This window comes from Bubalus kerabau, chromosome 8, assembly GCF_029407905.1.
Source record: "Bubalus kerabau isolate K-KA32 ecotype Philippines breed swamp buffalo chromosome 8, PCC_UOA_SB_1v2, whole genome shotgun sequence".
Classification (NCBI taxonomy): Eukaryota; Metazoa; Chordata; class Mammalia; order Artiodactyla; family Bovidae; genus Bubalus; species Bubalus kerabau.
In genome coordinates this window covers 120298842-120319967 of record NC_073631.1, presented here as the reverse complement: position 1 = coordinate 120319967, position 21126 = coordinate 120298842, and the positions used below count along the sequence as shown (strand labels likewise).

At 52.7% G+C, this 21126-nt stretch overlaps 1 protein-coding gene across 4 annotated transcripts in view; it reads left to right on the top strand.

Annotated features, from left to right (window-relative positions):
• PAXIP1 (PAX interacting protein 1) overlaps positions 1-8035 on the top strand; it is a 40504-nt gene extending 32469 nt beyond the window's left edge. For 3 of the 4 annotated variants that reach the window (XM_055591351.1, XM_055591350.1, XM_055591352.1), the window contains 8 exons: positions 682-752; positions 2040-2142; positions 3131-3299; positions 5693-5793; positions 6700-6834; positions 6918-6993; positions 7076-7140; positions 7596-8035. In XM_055591351.1, the coding sequence (XP_055447326.1) occupies positions 682-752; positions 2040-2142; positions 3131-3299; positions 5693-5793; positions 6700-6834; positions 6918-6993; positions 7076-7140; positions 7596-7607 (732 nt within the window). In that variant the 3' untranslated portion in view covers positions 7608-8035. Of the gene's footprint in view, positions 1-681; positions 753-2039; positions 2143-3130; positions 3300-5692; positions 5794-6699; positions 6835-6917; positions 6994-7075; positions 7141-7595 lie in introns of those variants that run through there. The other variant, XR_008718187.1, reaches the window with a different exon arrangement.
• The last annotated feature ends 13091 nt before the right edge of the window (positions 8036-21126 follow it).

The window sequence follows — 21126 nt, the reverse complement described above, 5'->3', positions numbered from 1 at the left end:
AGTGCCAGGGGTTGGTTGGTAGGAATGAGTAGGGGCTGCCCTTCACTCGGGGCAGCGGGGTCACCGCCACCCTCACCTCCGGTGGAGAGGCGGTTGCTTCCGACAGTAGATAAATGAGTGTGGTGTGGGAGAAGGTCTGCGTTAGAGGCCAGGGTGAGGCTGGCTGTGGGCGCCTCAGGCACCGGCTCCCCTCTGGGCTCGGCATCTCCGCAGGTCAGGGCCTCCAGATGGCGTTAGGAGCGCGGGCACTGTGCCCGGGTCTTGGAGTGGCTGTCAGAGGCCTGCCCTCGTCTCCAGAGTGCTGTGACCCAACCGTCCTGCACCCTCAGAGGGGAACCTCCGTCTTTCTGGAGGGGTGTAATTGCAATCATTATGTTTTGCAAATTCCATTGGGACACAAAAAACAAAATGTTTGTAGTAAAAAGTGTTTTGAAAAGTTCAGGGTTGAGGATTAAATCTGTCACGGGCGCTGAGGGGGTGAAGACGCCTTAAAGCACCGTTGGGTCAGGTGAACAGGGAGGGTGGCCAGCGCCAGGGCCTCCCTGGGCAGCTCGCGGCCCGTGGTCTCTGCCGGTTGTGCAGTGGGGAGCATTTGTGTGTGAGGTGAGGTGGGTGGAAAGCGCTCAGAAACTGCTGTGTTATTGGGGAGGCTGACTAAGGTAAATCATCCTTTAATTACAGGGTGTAAGACTACCTCCCAAAGCGAAGCAGAATGAAGTGACTAATGTCCAGCCTTCTTCCAAAAGAGCCAGGTAGGAAGCGTCGCCTTGTTTTTTCATGGCTGATGATCTTGCACAGTATGGTCCAGGAAGTGGTGCAGTGGGGTTTTCCCTTGGAAGAGTTTCCCCGGTGACACGGGTGCTGGGGAAGCCGCCGCTGACGCAGCTGACAGAAGGGCTGGCTCAGTCCCTGGGTCGGAGGAGCCCCTGCAGGAGGGCGTGGCACACGCGCCAGTACTCCTGCCTGGAGACTCCCATGGGCACAGGAGTCTGGTGGGCTGCAGACCATGGGGTCACAGAGAGGCAGACACGACTGAGCAGCTGAACCACCAGGACTTGGAAGGATCTGCTGCTTGCTCGCATCGCAGCTGTATCGTGACAGCCTTGGATTCACTGCTGGAGACAAATGGGGAATAGCCAGTGTCTTTTCCTTTCTTATTTAAAAAAAAAAAACCAGTCCAATCTTTTTTTTATCTTTTTTCTATCTTACCGGAACCCCCGTTCTGTGAAATGAGCTGCTGTGGTGGGCCGGGCGGGGGCACTGGAGCCCAGCCCCAGGCTTCCTCGGCGTGGGCCTGGGAGCCCGCGTCGACCCCTGGCCCGGGTCGGGAGGGGGAGGAGCCCGTCTGTGGGGCTGGGGTGGGCTGTGCCCAGACTTGTCCTGGTCTCCTCTGCTGAAGCTAAGCCGGTGGTGTACCTAGAACCCAGAGACCCCTGGGCCATGTTGAGTGAGGGTCTTTGTCTCCTCAGTCCCCTCCTTGCAGTCCCCACAGCCACCCAGGCTGGGGATCGTTGGATTCTCTAATAAAAGCCTAATTATGTGACTATATCCATCGTTAAAATGCTACAGGTTTTTTAATTTAATAGATTGTCTCAAATATAACCTAAAAATAAGATTTGAAAAAATTTAAGGAAAGGGGAAAAACTTTAATATAAAGCGTGTGCTTGAGTCAACCAGCTTTGTCTTGCGTCAGAGCTTCTGGGGTGAGATGGGGCCTGTGGGAGACAGTAGGGAGCCGGGACCACAGGGACCCCTGGGAGCCCCCGCTCCCGCCCTCAAGACCCCCAGGGCCAGTGCAGGCTGGGGGTGGGGGTGGTGCCTGATGGGCCCCTCTCCTGGGGGTGCCAGGCGAGAGCCCTTTGGGGTGACTGTGTAAATGGTGGGGAAGAGCGAGCAGATGAGCTACGGCGCTTTCCCTTTACGGAAAGAGAACCACACAGGTACAGCTCTCAGAGCCTCTTAAAGCTGTTGAAACCCCTCGTTTGGTAAAGAACACATCAGGGAAGCAATAGCCGTTCTCTTCTCTGTGTGTTTCATAGAATCGAAGATATTCCACCTCCCACCAAGAAGTTAACCCCGGAACTGACCCCTTTTGTGCTTTTCACTGGATTTGAGCCTGTTCAAGTTCAGCAGTACATAAAGGTGAACTTTGCTTCTGTTTTGCGTAAGGACTTTTAGGAATGTCGCTTTCTGTGTATTTGCTTTAGGCTAGCCGTCTCTTTAAGGTAACGTAGTCAGGAACACCGTGCTGCAGCGGTGCTCACGGTGTGCGTTTACTGTCGCCGTGACACTGTCGCCTTCCCGCCTCGTCTTGCTGCGGCTTCCTCCTTAGACGCTTGCTTTCTTGTTAGGACGACTCAGGTGAGGAGGCCAAGAGCAGCCTGGTAATCACACATTAGCAAAGCCACGCAAATCCCATTTTCATAAGGACTTCAGCTTACGAGAGTAGCTGTGCTCCTCAGGTTTCCTGAATGAACCCACCATCTTCTCGAGACTTGTTCTCTTGAGTGTGGCGGGCCCAGGGCTCAGCGATGTATTTGTATTTATTTACATAAACGCACTTCTGGAAGTAAAACTGGGAGGGATTGTGGGCTTGTGTTTTGTTATGTGGCTGGGGAGGGGATGGTTAAAGTTAGTTGACCTGTATCACAGGGATTCAAACATTTCCCTTTATTTTTTTAAGGAAGAGAAACAATTATAAATGCTACTATAAAATTCTTTTACTTTTAAGATTCAGTGTAAAGAGATCAGCTCTTGTGTGTCTATGTCTTAGGTTGATTTTTGTGTCGTCACTTCTTAGAGACTGTGTCTTAATATGCCTTACCAACGCTCACGTGGGCGTAGGCAGCCTGGGGGGTCTGCAGAGCCTCCTGCTTCTTCCCAGGGGTGCCCTCCGGGTGTCGGGTGGAGGGCCCGCTTTCCTCTTGGCTTGTGCGGCACTGATGAGGGAAATGTTCGTTGCCACTCCCAGCTTCCACCTTGCTCGTGCGGTGGAGTACGTCTGGCTTCACCGCTTTCACCATTTTCCGCGGCCCAGAGCCCCATTCACGGTCTAGACAGGTCCCAGCTGCGGGTGGGCGGCTCTGCAGATAGGATGGTCTCACGTCTGCTCTGTGTTCCCGGCCTGCAGAAGCTGTACATCCTGGGCGGGGAGGTCGCCGAGTCAGCACAGAAGTGCACCCACCTCATCGCCAGCAAGGTCACGCGGACGGTCAAGTTCCTGACGGCCATTTCCGTGGTGAAGCACATCGTCACGCCTGAGTGGCTGGAGGAGTGCTTCAAGTGCCAGAAGTTCATCGGTGAGGGGCCGCGCCGCGCCTCGCGGACTGGGCACCCAGTTAGGAGGGGTTTGCCTTGAATCTGTCCCCGTTTTCATCCCAGCAAAGGCCGAGTTCATTTTTTAAGTCTGTGAATTTAAATGGATAAGTAACAGATTACCTCATGTCACAGCGTGTCATTTGGTGCCTCTGTATCTTGCTGTGAAATAGGAAGGCTGTGGTGATGGGGGAGGTGCCAGGGAAGAGCTCTGTGCCCCTGCCCTGCTGCTTCCTGATGGTTCGTCCTCTGCTGTGCTGGCTGTCGAGTGGGGTTCCAGGCATGGGACTGTGGACGGAGCAGGGCCAGGGTGCCCAGGAGTGTCCTGGGAACACGGGGCGGGTGGCCTGGGGGTCAGTGTGGGGCACCCACCCCAGGGCAGGCAGGGCATCTGCGGTGGGACCATCACTCCGCTGCTGTGTGCCCCCCGCCCCTCCCCCTCATGCCTCCTGCCGGGGGCTGCACAGGGCGGACCTGTGCTTGGGTGGTATCCACGGTGGTCCCCTCTCTGCCCCGCCTGCTCTCGAGTCATCTGTGGGGAGCACTTTGAAGTCTGCACTTGCCGCTGCCCCACAGCGTTTATCCTGTTTATCCCGTTTCCTCACGTCTCCTTGCCGTCTCCTTGCCGTTCCCACACCGCCTGCTGTGACCAGTGGCCGCTGGCCGGGCTGGCCTTGGTGCCCTCTCCGCTTTTGCTGCCAGTCGTGGCCTCCTGGTAGCTTTTGGCGAAACAGAGCATCCTGGGCTCGTCTTAGGCTCTTCTGCCCCGAGGCCAGTGCCAGCATGTCCCAGGGACCCCCACCACCCCCGGTTCCTCAGGGCAGACCGGGGAGCTGACGGCGCTCGGGCCCGTGGGCTCTGGCTACGCTGAGCCGACTCCCACGGTGCGCCTCATGCCCGTCCGTGCGGTGCAGGCCCGCAGCACAGGCCTCATGCACACCTCCCCCTCCCTGCGCCTGTGCTCCAGCAGCGAGGCGCCTGCGCCCCATGTCCTAAACTCACTCGCTCCCGGGACGAGTCCCCTGTGTGGAGGCAGCCCCTGATGGCCGCCCGTGCACCCCCAACCCTGCAGCACGGCCCCCGCCTGGGCTCTGACAGCTTTAACACTGGGCGCTTCCAGCCATGGGGGCAGGCGTTTTGACACTTTGTATTTGTGTTTACATAGTCTGAGACGCCAGTTGTGCAGGTTCTTTCTTTCTGGGGTGCACATGCCCTTTGCGCTGCTGTGGCAAGTTTGATTTTCAAGTCGACTCTTGCCACAACTCCGACCAAGTTAATGTCACTCAGCCGCTCCTCTTAGAAACCCAGGGTTGTCGTAGCCACTGTGTTCCTTTCAGAGTCCTCTCTCTCCTTACGCACGGACTGCTTCCTCTCCTCCGTCACAGCTCTTCAGCAGGCCCAGCAACCTTCATCCTGCTGTAGACACTAAGATTTCAGATAAATCCCTTCGTTCAAGTATATCACTTCATGCATGACAGTACTTCTTTGTTCATTTTTTAACTTCATTTTTAAGACATTCTTCTCTTCTTTCACTGAGTGTACTGCCTTTTTCTGCTGCTGGCTGGTGGACTTGCATTTCTAGCAGTTGTTAAATCTCAGTGTCTCCCGAGTGACGTGATGGAGTCAGCAACTGTGGTCTCTGAGCTGAGAACGGTTTCCTCATTTTTAAGGTGTTGTTTTAGGAAGAGAAGGGCGAGGGACAGACTCAGCATGTGGCCCGTCAGCCCTGCAGCGTGTCTTCTGACTCAGCCCAACCCTGGACTGTTTGGTTACGATGATGAAATGAAACGCTTTTCTGAATGAGATGTATTCATAAGATTAAAACATTTTGTGATCTTTTTTGACAGATTAGGTATTATTTAACAATTTTAGATTCTCAAGATCTGGTAAAACCATTTTTTGTAAATTGCTGTATGTGTTCGTGTATAAAAGGAGCTTGTTTCTGGTACACCTGTAAACTGTGACTATTGACTCTCAGCCGGAGTCCAGTGGCTCTGAACTCACTGATCCCTGCAAGCACACGCCGGCTGTGAAGCTGGTTCCCGGGCTGTCCCTCCGCACAGGCGCCCTTCACCTGGGTCTGGGTTGGGGCGCTGTGGCCCCCCAACAGTGTGAAGTTACAGCTGAGGGGGTGGGGAGCCGCCCATGGATGAGAGGAGGGTCCACGGCTTTCTGGACATTTGTTCCTAAAAGCTAAGAAACCCTGGTCCAGGAGGAAGAGTGTCTTTGGCCTGGCTGTTTTTGGGAGGAAAGGAACTGAAGTACAGTCAGGGAGACTTACTCATCCACAGGTTTCTCCTGGGGTGCCTGGAGCCGGTCGCCCGTGGTGCACCCCAGTGCCAGGCCCTTTCTGAGGCCGTGCTGTCTTCCTTTTCAGACGAGCAGAACTACCTCCTCCGAGACGCGGAGGCCGAAGTGCTTTTCTCCTTCAGTCTGGAGGAGTCCTTGAGGAGGGCCCACGCTTCTCCGCTCTTCAAGGTACGCCTGGACGGGAGCTCAGCTCAGCTGCTGCGGCCGCACGGCCACAACAGAGCGGGCGGCTTGCCCTGAGAGCCGGGCGCTCCCCTCTCCCCTGCGCGGTCGGGCCTCCTCCAGGGTGTGTTCCAGGGCTCAGAGAATTGATACGGAGAGAGATGCATTACACATAACCTGGGTTCAAAGAGTATGTTATGAATAATTTGTAAGAGATTAAAAACTTTTTTTTTGCTTTTAACAATTCTATTCTCATAAAACGTTTATTCAGCTGGAAAATGGAGACCATTCTTGAGAAAATATTAACTGAATATGTGTCTAATAATTCTAGACTATGGTGTTTAAATGTTTCTAAGATAGAACAGTTTGGAAAATTTTTTTTGTATCTAACAGTGGCTTAGTAGATTAATAAGGTAATCAGTTTTTTTTTTAACTCTTAAGGAGCCAACTTAGGAATCAAAAGAGATTTGTAGTATTGAGTTAAGAGTACATTACCTAAAATAGTCTGTTTTATGTTTGAGGAGTTTAAAACAAAATGGTACTTTTGGTACAGTTAAGAGTAAGGGTGTTAGAAAATTTTAACCATAAAAGTCATTTTGTACTCCATCTTAGCTTTAGAATTTGTGAAAAATGTTCTTATTCTTGCTCTTACCACAGAATACTTCATGTCTTATAGGAATTAAAGTCCCAGTCACTTTTTAATAATAGGTCACATGTAGCATATGAGGGTGCTTATTTCTGAAATGCCATGTCTGGGTTATGCCAGGCCCACTTCATGTGGGGCACTAAGGGGGCTCTAGGGCCATTTAGCTCCGTGAATTTAGGCATTTTTGTCAAAATTTTTAGGTAGAATGAGAAATTACGCACGCTGAGAATTCAGTTTGAAACCAGTACACGTATTTTCATTTTTAGGCGAAGTACTTTTACATCACTCCTGGGATCTGCCCGAGTCTGTCCACCATGAAAGCGATTGTGGAGTGTGCAGGAGGCAAAGTGTTGTCTAAACAGCCATCTTTCCGGAAACTCATGGAACATAAGCAGAATAAGGTACACTAAAGTGAAACCCTGTTGAGTGCATCAGTGTCGTGTGTGAGGCTCAGTAACCAAGAAGCTGCTCTTCTTTTCCTTAGAGTTTGTCAGAAATAGTTTTAATATCCTGTGAAAATGACCTTCACTTGTGTCGAGAGTATTTTGCCAGAGGAATAGGTACGTTCATTGCTCTGCTGTGTGTTGGCGAGGGTGCAGGCAGGTGCGTCTGTTTGATGGGTTTTGTCTTTGTTCCTGGCAGATGTTCACAACGCCGAGTTTGTTCTCACTGGAGTGCTCACTCAGACACTGGACTACGAGTCATATCCTTGGGAAGGCGGTGGGTGGGCCCCTCTCAGCGCTCAGGAGCCCCCCGGCTAGGGCACCCTGCCAGGGCTAGCGGTGGGGCCGCTGGGAGGCTCGCTGGATCCCGTGGGCTGTCCTGTAGAGTAGGCGCTCTCACATCCCTCCAGGCTCTCCCCCGTCTCCTCCATGTTTCCGTCCGAAAGTCCGTGCTGCGCTGCTGTTCCTTGCGGAAGGAAGACTCGGCGTAAAGCTCACCCGAGCCACCTGTGGGTGGCCCCTCGGGCCTCTCGGCGCCTGCAGCCTGAGAGCAGCTGCGTCCTGCTGCTGCAGGCGGGGGCCTGGGCTGCAGGGGAAGGTGGGGCCCGGTTTCCGGAAGCGGGGCTTACGGCATCCAGGGTTCTGTCTGCACGCGGCCGTGCTGGGTGTGGGCCTGGTCTGCACTGCTGTGGGTTGTTTTCCTTAACATGCCTACATATAAATTCAACTGACGCCCCTGTGCTGCAGCCAGGAGCCGCGGCCTGCCCCTGGCCGTGCCCGCAGACGCCCTTGTTTTCCAGCTGCTTTCTTCGGGACAAGCGTTTTTAAAGCAGGAAGACAAATATATTAAATATGTTGCATCTTATTTAAGATGTGTAATTTTATTCTGAGGAAACATAAATTATGTTTTGTATTATATGACTTTTAAGAGCCCACATTAGGTTTTATGATTCATTTGCTGGGTTTTTAAATGTTTTCACAACACTGTTAATGGAACTTTAGCTGCAAATAGAAATGATGTAAATAAAGATCTTGCTGTCTCTAAATTATGGATGTTAAAGATTTGAAATGTTTTGTACTTTTATTTTTATTTCTTATACTCTTTTCTTTTATATTGAAATCTTGCCCACATTTTAAATAAATGTACTTTTGAACTTTACTTAGAATTGAGTGATCCTTTCTTATGACACATTTTTTTGGTATAGTTTATAGGGTTTGCATGAAGGTGGATCACATTTTAAGTAATTTCAAGGCAAAGTATTTTCTGGTAGGATTTTCTCTCGTGGAAGTAATTTTCTGTCAAGGTGAGACACGAACTCCTGAGCAGAGGTGTGTTCACAGCATTAGCAGTTTCGACAGCACAGGCATCCACCGGCCAGACTCATTACCACCACAGGAGCCCACATCCCTCCTGCTTCTGTTCCAGATACGGTTCTAATACACTTCCTGTCGGGCTGGAGGTAGAAAAAGGCGAGTGGAGACCATCGTCTAACCAGCGACTACTGACGTTCGAGCGTGCTGAATATACTACAGGTATCCGTATGCTCCGGTCCAGCTGCCAGAGGCTCGGCCCTGCCCCCGTGTCACCGCCCATCCGCGTGCTCCTCAGATGCTGTGCTTGCCTCCACGGCAGTTGCTGAGGTGTCTTCCCAGGACGAGCTGGAATTGGCTCCAGTCTGTCCTCCTGTCGTGCAGTCCCTACTGTTTAATTCCCACAGTGGAGGGGAGCACGTGCATTCAGCACATCGGGACTTCCACGTCACAGGAGTGGTCAGCCCTGCTGCAAGGCTCGGGCGTTGCTGAGGACGTGGGACGTCCTCCCGGCTCTGCCGTGGAGCCACGTGGGGTCAGTCCTGCGCTTCACCACGCCGCGTCACAGTGAAGTGAGGCTCCACACCTGCGACCTGACCTGTGGCGACTTCACTGTGACCCGTCTCTTGCCGTGCGGGTACCGTTAAGTCTCTCAGCACTTGTGCGTGACACACCGATGGTCTACTGGAAACAGTAATATATCAAGCTCTTTGAAACACACCCCGTTGGCACTTGCATCTGTAACAGAGTATCTCACAGTGTGTGTCCATTGTGGTTCCTACTTTTGTACCTAAGCAAACAAACTTACTGTAGAACTGACTCTTCTCATGAGCCGCAGGTGGAACGAATGTTGATGTGAAAGAATGGAGAATCTGTAAGGTTCTGGAAGTACGGCAGGAGTTCCATGAGTTGGCACAAATGTTGATTGCTCGGTATTCAGAGTATGGGCCTGCTTCTTACACCCTTGAAGGAAAGTGAACGTGACCATGGCATAAAAGCCTCTGGGTAGAGTCTGTGCATCTGTTCAGTCTTCAGTGAAGACGGGGTTTGTTTAAGCAACTTGCAAGTCTGACTGATTTGATTAACCTTTCAATGAGTGTTTTTTCAAAAGCTGCCAAGAAATACTCCTTAAACACTCCAGGAGCTGTCTACAGCCAACTGGCCCGCACAGCTGCTGAGCGCTGACTTGGAGGCTCAGAGGAAATTACATATGAAGATTTAAGAAAAAGATAAATCAACTTATTCGGTTGATTGGGTTATAAAGTTATTTCTCATAAGAAAGGAAGTCTCTCACTCCTGTTGTTTGGTCTGACTCAAGATTTAGCAGAAGTATAATGTAGATCACATATGTAATTCTAAAGTTTCTAGTGGCCACAATAAAAAACCTTTTAGATTTTAGTTTCTACAGTTTAATATATCTGAAGTGTTACTTCATTTATAAGTAATATTTTTAAAATTTTTAAAAATACTTCAGATCTCAGACCACTTACAGTTCTAAAAGTAGATTTGCATACCCAAGTTACTCTAAGTGAAGGTTTTTTTAAAGTTAGTTAACGGTAAGATTGACAGTTGAGCCCTCCTCTCACACCAGGCATATGTCCAGTGCGTGGTGAGCTGGTGTGGTTGGTCTGCACCGTCTCACTTTGCAAATGGGTGGGAGAAACACAGATACGACTGAAGACGGCCCACTCGGTATCCGAACAAGCCTCCAGGGTTATCTCAAACCTCTGCGTAGACGAGTACATGACTTTGAATCCAGATGGCAGAACAGAAGGACGTGGACCTCACCTGCCACAAATACATCTACATACGGAACAGTTCTCCCATTACCTCCTGGCGGGAAAGCTCAGGCACCGAGGAGCACAGGAAAGATCTCCAGGTAACCCAGGGGGATGAAAGGCGGTGGTGGGGGGGGGAGGGAAGAAGAACCAGGCCTGCGCCCTGGGAGGAAGCTCTGATAGGGGGACAGGTTCCGGCCCCCAGAAAGGCCCTCACCCAAGGGGGGGACCAGCCGGGGCAGAGAGGGGGTCAGAGACTCAGAGGAGCACGTAGCAGGCAGGGCAGAGAGCCCGGCAGAGAGGCTCTGTGCTGCCTGCACGCAGCCGGCCTCCAGCGGAGAGCGTGCCAGCTGGTTTATGCAGGACGGGCCTGGGCCAGGACCACGGTTGGCTGCGTGAGCAGCCTGAGGGGTGCAGTGTGGCGCCGCTGCAACTGGGGTGGCATGGAAGATGCCCCAGCCATTGTGGAAGCAAAGCACCGATGTGAAGGAGCATGTGAAGGGCAGAGTGGGCCCCCAGCAGCCTCCACACTCCCCAGCGCAGCCCCCCACCACAAGCCCCAGGAGCACTCGAGGGACACCAGCGGGGCCCTCGCCTGCGGAGCCGTGGCCGAGCCATGGGCCGGTCTCTGGCTCTGTCCTCACGGCGCCTGCAGGGCACACGAGTGGACAGCGGCGGCTCCCTGGCTGGGGCAGGTTCAGCCCAGGCAGCCGTGGGTTTGTGGGTGCACCTGGTGGCCGGGCCAGGCCTGAGCTGCTCCGCAGCTCCCACTCCAGGCCTGGGTGCACAACTGCTGCTTCCAGAGGATCTGCACTGGTGGCTGTGAACGCAGCACCAAGGGCCGCCTGCCTGCACCCCAGAGGCTGGGGTCCCAAGCAGACCCACACCAAGACAGAGGGTCATGGAAATGTCAGAAGTGAAAGGGGTCTAAAGCAAGCATTCAGGTGCCTGAAGGATTCATTACAAAAGAACCCCCACAAGGCTGCCAGCGGACTCCTCCAGAAACACTGCAAGTTAGGAGGGCATGGCCAGGTAAGTTCAGAGGCCTGAAAGGGAAAACCGTGCCGCCTAGGATACTCTACCCAGGAGGACTGTCATTTAGCATGGAAGGAGAGGAAATTTCTCAGATGTGATGCCACAAGATGAGCCCCCCAGGTCAGAAGGTGTCCAATACGCCACTGGGGACGAGCAGAGGGCAATTATGAATAAATCCAGAAAAATGAAGCGACTGGGCCAAAGTGGAAATGATGCTCCATTAACGATGTGTCTGGTGGTGACAGTGAGGTCCGATGCTGTGGAGAACAGCCGTGCCTGGGATCCTGGAATGTCAGGTCCATGGCTCGAGGAAAATTAGAAGTGGTCAAGCACGAAGATGGCAAGAGTGAACATTGACATCTTAGGAATCAATGAACTAAAATGGACGGGAATGGGTGAAATTTAATTCAGATGACCATTATATCTACTGCTGTGGGCAAGAATTCCTTAGAAGAAATGGAGTAGCCATCATAGTCAACAAAAGAGTCCGAAATGTTGTAGTCTCAAAAATGATAGAATGATCTGTTTCCAAAGCAAACCATTCAATATCACAGTAGTCCAAGCGACCACTAATGCTGAAGAAGCTGAAGTTGAACGGTTCTATGAGAACCTACAAGACCTTCTAGAACTAACACCCAAAAAAGATGTCCTTTTCATCACAGGGGACTGGAATGCAAAAGTAGGAAGTCAAGATATCTGGAGTAACAGGTTGACCTTGGAGTACAAAATGAAGCAGGGCAAAGGCTAACAGTTTTGCCAAAAGAATGCACTGGTCATAGCAAACACCCTCTTCCAACAACACAAGAGATAACTCTACACGTGGACATCACCAGATGGTCAGTATCAAGATCAGATTGATTATATTCTTGGCAGCCGAAGATGGAGAGGCTCTATACAGTCGGCAAGAACAACTGTGGCTCATTTCATGAGCTCCTATTCCAAATTCCCACTTCAGTTGGAGAAAGTAGGGGAGAAGAACTAGACCATTCAGGTATGACCTAAATCAAATCCCTAACGATTATACAGTGGAAGTGACAAATAGATTCAAGGAATGAGATCTGATAGACAGAGTGCCTGATGAACTATGGATGGAGGTTCGTGACATTGTGCAGGAGGCAGTGACCAAAGTGATCCCCAAGGAAAAGGAATGTAAAAAGGTGAAATGGTTGTCTGAGGACGCCTTACAAATAGCTGAGAAAAGAGAAGCAAAAGGCTAAGGAGAAAAGGAAAGATAGACCCCTCTGAATGCAGAGTTCCAAAGAAAAGCAAAGAGAGGTAAGAAAGCCTTCCTTAGCGATCAATGCAAAGAAACAGAGGAAAATAATAGAATAGGAAAGACTAGAGATCTCTTCAAGAAAATTAGAGATACCAAGGGAACATTTCATGCAAATATGTGCTCAATAAAGGACAGAAATGGTATGGACCTAACAGAAGCAGAAGGTATTAAGAAGAGGGAGCAAAAATACACAGAAGAACTGTACAAAAAAGATCTTCATGACCCAGATAATCATGATGGTGTGATCACTCACCTAGAGCATCCTGCAATATGCAGTCAAGTGGACCTTAGGAAGCATCACTACAAAGGTAGTGGAGGTGATGGAATTCCAGCTGAGCTATTTCAAATCCTAAAAGATGATACTGTGAAAGTGCTGCACGCAATATGCCAGCAAATTTGGAAAACTCAGCAGTGGCCACAAGACCAGAAAAGGTCAGTTTTCATTCCAATCCCAAAGGCAGGCAATGCCAAAGAATGTTCAAACTACCACACAGTTGCACTCATCTCACACACTAGCAAAGGAATGCTCAAAATTCTCCAAGCCAGGCTTCAACAGTATGTGAACAACTTCCAGATGTTCAATCTGAATTTAGAAAAGGCAGAGGAACCAGTGATCAAATTGCCAACATCCACTGGGATCATAGAAAAAGCGAGAGAGTTCCAGAAAAACATCTGCTTCTGCTTCTTCATTGACTACACTAAAGCTTTTTGACTTTTGACTTTGACTGTGGATCACAACAAACTGTGGGAAATTCTTAAAGAGATGGGAATACCAGACCACCTAACCTGCCTCCTGAGAAATCTGTATGCATGTCAAGAAACAATAGTTAGACCTGAACATGTAAAAATGGACTGGTTCCAAATTGGAAAGGAGCACAACAAGGCTGTGTATTGTCACCCTGCTTATTTACCTTCTGTGCAGAGGACATCATGAGAAACGCTGGGCTGGAGGAAGCACAAGCTGGAATCAAGATTGCCGGGAGAAATATCAGTAACCTCAGATATGCAGATGACACCACCCTTATGGCAGAAAGTGAAGAGGAACTCAAAAGCCTCTTGATGAAAGTGAAAGAGGAGAGTGAAAAAGGTGTCTTAAAACTCAACATTCAGAAAACTAAGATCATGGCAGCTAGCCCCATCACTTCATGGCAAATAGATGGGGAAACAATGGAAACTGAGAAACTTTATTTTTTTAGGCTCCAAAATCACTGCAGATGGTGACTGCAGCCATGAAATTAAAAGACACTTGCTCCTTGGAAGAAAAGTTATGACCAACCTAGACAGCATATTAAAAAGCAGAGATGTTACTTTGCCAACAAAGGTCCATCTAGTCAAAGCTCTAGTTTTCCCAGTAGTCATGTATGGATGTGAGAGTTGGACTATAAAGAAAGCTGAGCACCAAAGAATTGATGCTTTTGAACTGGGGTGTTGGAGAAGACTCTTGAGAGTCCCTTGGACAGCAAGGAGATCCAACCAGTCCATCCTAAAGATCAGTCCTGAATGTTCATTGGAAGGACTGATGCTGAAGCTGAAACTCCAGTAATTTGGCCACCTGATGTGAAGAACTGACTCATTGGAAAAGACCCTGATGCTGAGAAAGATAAAAGGAGGAGAAGGGAATGACAAAGGATGAGATGGTTGGATGGCGTCACCAACTTGATGGACATGAGTTTGAGCAAGCTCTGGGAGCTGGTGATGGACAAGGAAGCCTGATGTGCTGCAGTCCATGTGGTCTCAAAGAGTAGGCCATGACTGAGCGACTGAAGTGATCTGACAATTGAAGTGCATGTGTGTGCTCAGTCGCTCAGTCGTGTCTATGACTCTGCAACCCCATGGACTGTAGCCCACCAGGCTCCTCTCTTCTGTTCATGGGATGTCCCAGGCAAGAATACTGGAGTGGGGTACCATTTCCTACTCCAGGGCATCTTCCTGACCCAGGGATCATACACATGTCTTGTCTCTCTTGCATTGGCAGGCGGATTCTTTACCACTGAACCACCTGGGAAGCCCAGAAGTGAAATAGAATCTGCAAATTAAAAAACAAAAGACTCCCTACAACAAACCAAAGTCCAGGACCTGATGACTTCACATGGGAATTCTACCAAACAAGCAAAGAACTTACACCGATTCTACTCAAACTCTTCCAAAAGACTGAAGTGGAGGGAACACTCCTAAAGACACTCTATGAAGCCACCGTCACCCTGATAGCAAAATCAGACACTGCAAAGAAAACTGTAGGCCAATATCTTTGATGAATACGTTGTTGTTTGATTCATCTTTGACAAATATAGATGCAAAAATTCTCAACAAATTAGCAAGCCAAATCCAACAAGACATAAAAAGGATCATACACAATGACCAAGTCAGATAAATCCCAGCACTGCGAGGATGGCTCAACATATGCAAAATTAATGTCGTACACCACAGCAACAAAAGCAAAGACAAAACCCAAGATCACATGATCCTCTCAGTCGATTCAAAAAACGCCTCTGCAAAAATTCAGCATCCATTCATGATTTTAAAAAAACTTGCGATATAGAGGGACTGTATCTCAACATAATAAAAACTATTTATGGCAAAACCACAGATAGTATAATACTCAACAGTGAAAAGCTGAAAGTCTTCCCCCTAAAATCTGTAACAAAGATAGAACTCACCACTTCTATTCGACATAGTATTGCAAGTCCTAGCCACAATAAAAAGACAAGAAATAAGGGTATTTAAATTGGAGGGAAGCGGTGAAACTGTCATGATATGCAGAGGACAGGATACTATACCGATATATAGAAAACCCCGCAGACTCCACAGAAAAACTCCTAGAATGGAGAAATGAGCTCAGTAAGGCAGCAGGATACAAGATTAACATACAGAAATTGGTTGCATTTCTTACATTAAAAATGAAATATCAAAAAGGGAATGTTTAAGAAAAAACAAACTCCCTTTTAAAATTGCATCCCCCACCCAAAATAAAGTACTTAGGAATAAACCTGATCAAGGAAGTGAAAGAATTACACACTGAGAATTAATATAAAACATTAATAAAGGATCCCTCTGTTTTTCACTTCAAACTATCACCAACATTGTTAATCAGCTATATCCCAATATAAAATAAAAGGTTTAAAACAATAAAAGGACTAAAAAATGTTAATAAAGGAAACTGAAGATGGCTGAAAGAAAGTGGGAAGATATCCCGTGCTCTTGGATTGAAAGAACGAATGTTAAAATGGCCATACCACTCAAAGCAACCTACAGATTGGATGCGGTCTGTAGCAAATTGCGCATGACATTTTTCGCAGCTAGATAATCCTAAGACCTATGTAGAAACATAAAGACCCAGAACTGCTAAAACCATCTTGAAGAAAAAGAACAAAGCGACTCACTCCAGTACTCCTGCCTGGGAAATCCCATGGATAGAGGAGCCTGATGGGCTACAGTCCATGGGGTTTGAAGGAATCAGACTCAACTCAGCAGCTAAACAACAAACTATCCTCTATAGATAACTTTCTTCGGAAAAGGACATTATTCTAAGAAGGATAAATACTACTGCCCGTAAGCCGAGGCTTGGGTCTCCTTCGTTTTAGCGTCTAACGGTACCAGGTGGTAGCGATGACAACCATCATAATTTCCCGCTGAAGACGGTTACAGCAGCGGGTCTCAGCACACGCCCGTCAACCGCTCAGGCGTCCAGGTGGCACAGTGGCAAAGAGTCCGCCTGCTAATCCAGGAGACGCGGGAGATGCGGGTCCCGTCCCTGTGTGGGGAAGATCCCCTGGAGAAGGAACTGGAACCCACTCCAGTACTCTTGCCTGGAGAATCCCATGGACAGAGGAGCCTGGCGGGCTACAGTCCACGGGTCACAAAGAGCCCGACATGACTTAATCGACCAAACAACAACAGTCCACTGCTCAGTTCACGGCCCTGGTCAGATTCCCGGAGAAGAAGCTCCTGTAAGAACACGGCCTGTCCACAAAGAAGAACCAGACACGCAGCAGGAACCAGGCGTGCCAAGGACCAGCTCGGAGCAGCGGTGAGGCCTGGGGGAGGACACAGCCCTCAGGAAGGGCTGCAGGGCCCCCCCCGGACGCCCCCAAGGCCTGGGAATGCAGGTGGCACTCACCGAGAAGCCCAAATGGGGCAGTTCTGCCTGAAGCCGACCTTACCTGGTGTCTCCAAAATGGCAAGCCTGTGGAGACAGCGGGAGTCAGTGGTCCTGAGTGCCGGGTCCCAGGGGAGGCTGTGCAGCCGGTCCCCAACCCGTTCCTCCTGGCGGCTGCTCAGCCGAATGCAGAGGCCCCAGAGCTTGCTCACAAGGCGGCCGAGCAGGAGACAGGAACAAATCAAGTCTGCCTCCCAGAAGGCCTGGGGCTGGGGCATTTACAGGATGAGGAATTAGGAAACCGCACGTGGGGAGCACGGGGAAAGGTGATTGGGAAAAGGTGTGGACTGGTCCTTTCACACGGGCTCACAGGGCCTCAGGCCGCCCCACGTGCCAAAGGCCCCGGGCACTCGTGCAGGCCCAGCTGGAAGGGCCCTGGTCCCATCTGGCCACAACCAGCTCAGCACCAACTGGGCACAGCTGACCCCCCAGTTCCTAGGAAACAGCCACACAAAGGCAAGCACATTCCTGTGGAGGCGCCAAGCTGCCTGCAGGATGCACGGGTCCCCACCGCCCTGAGGGGTGCAGGCAGGGGAAGGGGCTTCAGAGTCCAGTGCCTGAGCCACAGCGTCCCGGGGGCGGCCGTGCTGCGGCCTTGGGGGGCCTGGGCATCCCCCGCACACGAGGCCCGGGCCAGCCGCTGGTCCCCAGGGTTCTCCGGGACCCTGGGCGCTCCCCGGCCCGTCTGGACACGGACTGCAGGCACAGCTGCCCCGGGGCAGAGGGTGACGCTGCCCTGTTGGGGTTTCGAGTTCTCCTGCGTCCTTGGCTGCTTCCTCGCCCCAGCAAGCCTGTGACAGGGACCCGACCAGACAACCGGGGCACGCCGGGGGTCCCCGAGTGAGGCCTCTCCCGCCCCGGCCTCTGTGGGCTTCAGGCCACAGCGTCAGCTCCCCAGCAGGTGGGGGCGGTGAGTGGGTGTTCCCTGGGTGGGGGGCTCCCTTTGCTGGCTGCAGCTCTTGACTCAGGCCTGGTGGGGGGCCCTCCCCCAGGGCGCAGGCTCCGCCCGCCGCTCCCCCGGCCCGGTGTCTGCAAGGCCTGGGGCAGCCCCACTGTGACCCTGGCCCGTGGTCCCCCGCGGAGTACCGCCCCCCACTGCCCCACTTCTTGGACCCGTGCCCTGGGGGACCCTCAGCCCACCCAGCACTCCCCCACGGTCTAGAGCCCGCCCACCTCCTGCCCAGAAACCTGTTTCCTAGAGGTTCTTCAGGTTGCAGTTTTAAGAAACTCAGAATGCAAACTGTCAGAAATCCTTCCAGCTCTTTGGGTGAGACGAGGCTCCCAGGCATCCTGAATCACATGCCACCCACGTCCTCGTCCCCTCTGAGCTGGCCTCTGCTTCCTGAGGTGGGGCGGGGGCCCAGAGAGGCCAGGACACCTGCCCAGGACACACAGCAGCCGGCAGGCAGGTGGAGGGCGGCCCTCTGAGTGTGGAGCCTGCGGCCAGCAGGCTGCACCCCGCCTGTCTGCCCTCACGGCCTCTTGGGGAGGCCAGGGGACCGGACGCTGGTCGGGGGCCAGCCCATCCTTGCTGGGTGGGTTTATACCCCGCCTCTCGCTGACCGTCAGAAGGGCCTCTGTCCACTCCATCCTGGGAGATGGGATGGGGTGTCCCTACGGGGCAGCAAGCCCGCCCGACCCTCTCCCGGGTGTCTGCCTAGGAAATCTCCCCCTGCGCCTGGCGGGGTATTCTGGTAGAAACCACGATGCCAGGGGCAAAGATGGCTCCCTCAGGCCCAACTGCCGTGGGACCCGGGTTCCCAGGCCATGCCTGACGTCCAGTGAGGCCGAACAGAACCTGGAGCAGACAGAGGTTTCCGGCCGGGGCCAGGAAGGAGGGTGGGCGGGCGGCCCGCACTCAGGAAGCCCGAAGCCCTGGTGGGAAGGCATCTATAGGCAAGACTGGGGCGGGCAGGAGGGCTATACCTCCCGAGGGTCAGTAAGCTGCTTTGGGGATTTTCTAGAATTGAAAGGCCTTCAGTTGCCCGTGGGAAGCCCTGGCAGGCCCAGGAGCACGTGCCTGGGGTGGGGGGTCAGGCCCCTCAGTCCTGCTCCTGCGGGCCTTCCCGTGTGGGTGTGGCTGCGGGGCCCACAGCCTTTCCCTGAGCCGTGAGCTGCCGGCAGGGCTATGGATGGCTCCCGGCTCCACCGAGGTGCACATTGGGAGAATCCAGACGGGAGTCCGGAGGAAGTGGGGAGCCCTGCAGGGTCCAGGGAGCTGTGGCTGCCCCTTCCCAGAAGCGCACAGATCCCTCCAGGGGCAGCCTGTCTGCTGGAGTGGCCTCTCCCTGCAGGGGTCGAGGTGGGAGGACAGCCCGGCTCACGGACCCCCAGGCCTGCCGCCACCTCGGGTCCTGGTCACCCCTTCTTCCTCCACACCCAAGCTGTCCTTGGCAGGAAACCCTGCATTAGGGGCTCAGTTGTGTCACTGCCCCCAGCCCCCACCCCATAGTAATTTACCCGCAGGGCCTTTGAATGGATGGGACCTTCTCCAGGGGTCTTTGCTCCACCATCACAGATGAACAAGTGTAGATATGGCCGGCAGGGTGGCTCCTGACCATGGGAGAGGTATCCTCATGGAACAGGGAAACGTGGACACGGGCAGGCTAGGCAAGGCCGTCTGAAGGTCAGACGTCTTCCACCCCAAGGAAGGGACCCCCAGAAGCCGGGAGGGGGCCCACGCCCCAACACCTCTGTCAGGGGAAGCATGCTGACTGAAACCGCCCTCCCTGGCCAGGCACCATGGTAACCATTTTCATGAGTTGTTTTTAGGACAGGAGGTCCTGGTAAGGAACACGGTGGAGGCTGACGTGTGACCCACTCAGGGTGCTCTGCTTCCAAACCCTCAGGGGCTTCAGACCCTGGCCTGGGACACAGATACAGCGTCTACTGCTTCCTAGGCTGATCCACTGAGATCCCAGGAAAGAGGGCTGAACAGAAGGGGACTGGAGGCATCCATGGATCGGTCGTTTGCTCGGAACAGAGACCATGACACCCATTTCCAGAAAACCTGGCTCTGGACTGGGGGCTGGGCTTGCCTCCCACACACACCCAGAGAATTGTGCTAGACCCTGGAGGGGGGCCTGGGCATCACTCCTCAAGAAAGAAACGATGAATGTGCTGCCTTAGGGCTGCAGCTGCCTTGCTGTGTGACTTTGGGCAACTCCCTTGCCTTCTCTGGTCTTCTGATCCCCTATCTATGTAGTGAGTGACAGGATTCAGACGGTGGTTGGCTTCTTTGAGCCTGTGGTTTGCAGAAGGGAGCCCAGGTATCTCAGGGCCAGCGCCCGGTGGCCCGCCTGTCCTGATGCTCTGAGAAGCTCCCCTCGGGAGGCCGTGTCCTGGAGGCTGGTTCCTCCTCCAGCCCCAGGGTCCCTGCTTCTGCTCAGCAGCTCTCCTGAAACCTTTCTCTCAGGGATGCCAGGTGAAGATGAGAACCTTGGCTTTGGATGGAACGTACGTGTCTCCCTCCCGCCCCAACTTCACCTGTTGAAGCTCTAACGCTAACAGGATGGTTCTTGGAGACAGACCTTTGGGAGGTGGCTGGGTACAGATGAGGCCCCACGATGGGACTGGTGGTGGTGGTTTAGTTGCTAAGTCGTGTCTGACTCTTGTGACCCCCATGGACTGTGGCCCGCCAGGCTCCGCTGTCCATGGGGATTCTTCAGGCAAGAAAACTGGAGTGGATTGCCACTTCCTCCTCCAGTATGGTGGGGTTAGGGGCTTTATAAGACAAGGAAAGTCCTGAGCTCTCCCTGTCTCTCTTGGGTGCAGACACAGCCAGAGGATTCATCTGTGAACCAGGAAGAGGGTTCTCCCTGGGAACCTAACTTGCAGCACCCTGACTGTCAGCTTCCAGCCTCCAGAGCTCTGAGAACTCGGCTCCTATTGTCCAAGTCGCTAGCGGACTGATACCCACCCACAGCAGAGCCTGCAGAGGCGGCTTCCTCAGGGCTCCCAGAGCCGGGGGTCAGCTGCCCTTGCGTGTGCTCGGTGGATGCAAGAGGCAGGCGGGGAGCAGGACAGCTCTGTCGTGGGAGGGGGCTTAGGGGTGCCGTGGCGGGGGCTGGGGCAAGGCTGCAGGTGGGGCTCCCTGCCGAGGGACTGCCGAGGGGAACGTGTTAGGCTCTCCCCAGCCGGTCCTACGTTGGAAGTGGGGACAGATTTCGGCCTGTACACACGGCCTGGACGTCCTCAGCGTCCACACTGGGCGCTAACAGGCTTCCTGCTCTTTCCTCCTGTGACTGGCCCAGGAGCGCACAGCCAAGAGCTGCCGGAGGAGGGCCAAGGGCCTCCCTGAGAGGCCCCTGCAGCCTCTCCTGGGACCCTGAGGTTTCTAATGGGTTTGGGGGAGGTGACCGATCCTTCGTGAGATCATTTTTCTGGGACTACAGGTCAGGCAAGAGAGGAAGGGGCTTGCTTCCAGGCCAGGGGCACACATGGCCCCCTGCCCACCTCCATGGCACCTCTGTGAACGGGGCAGCCTCGCCCCAGGAGATGCCGTGGGGGAGAAGCGCCCCAGGGTCAGGGCTGTGCTCCCTGCGCAGGGCTCCGGAGCACCACAGCTCTGTGGTCGCACCCCAACATTTTAAAGCCAATTGAAACCTGAAATAAGCAGCCACTCAGGTGCGTCACACAAGCCGCCTCAAACACACAGGGCAGGCGCTGGGTCCAGGCCTCCTTTGAGGCCTTCT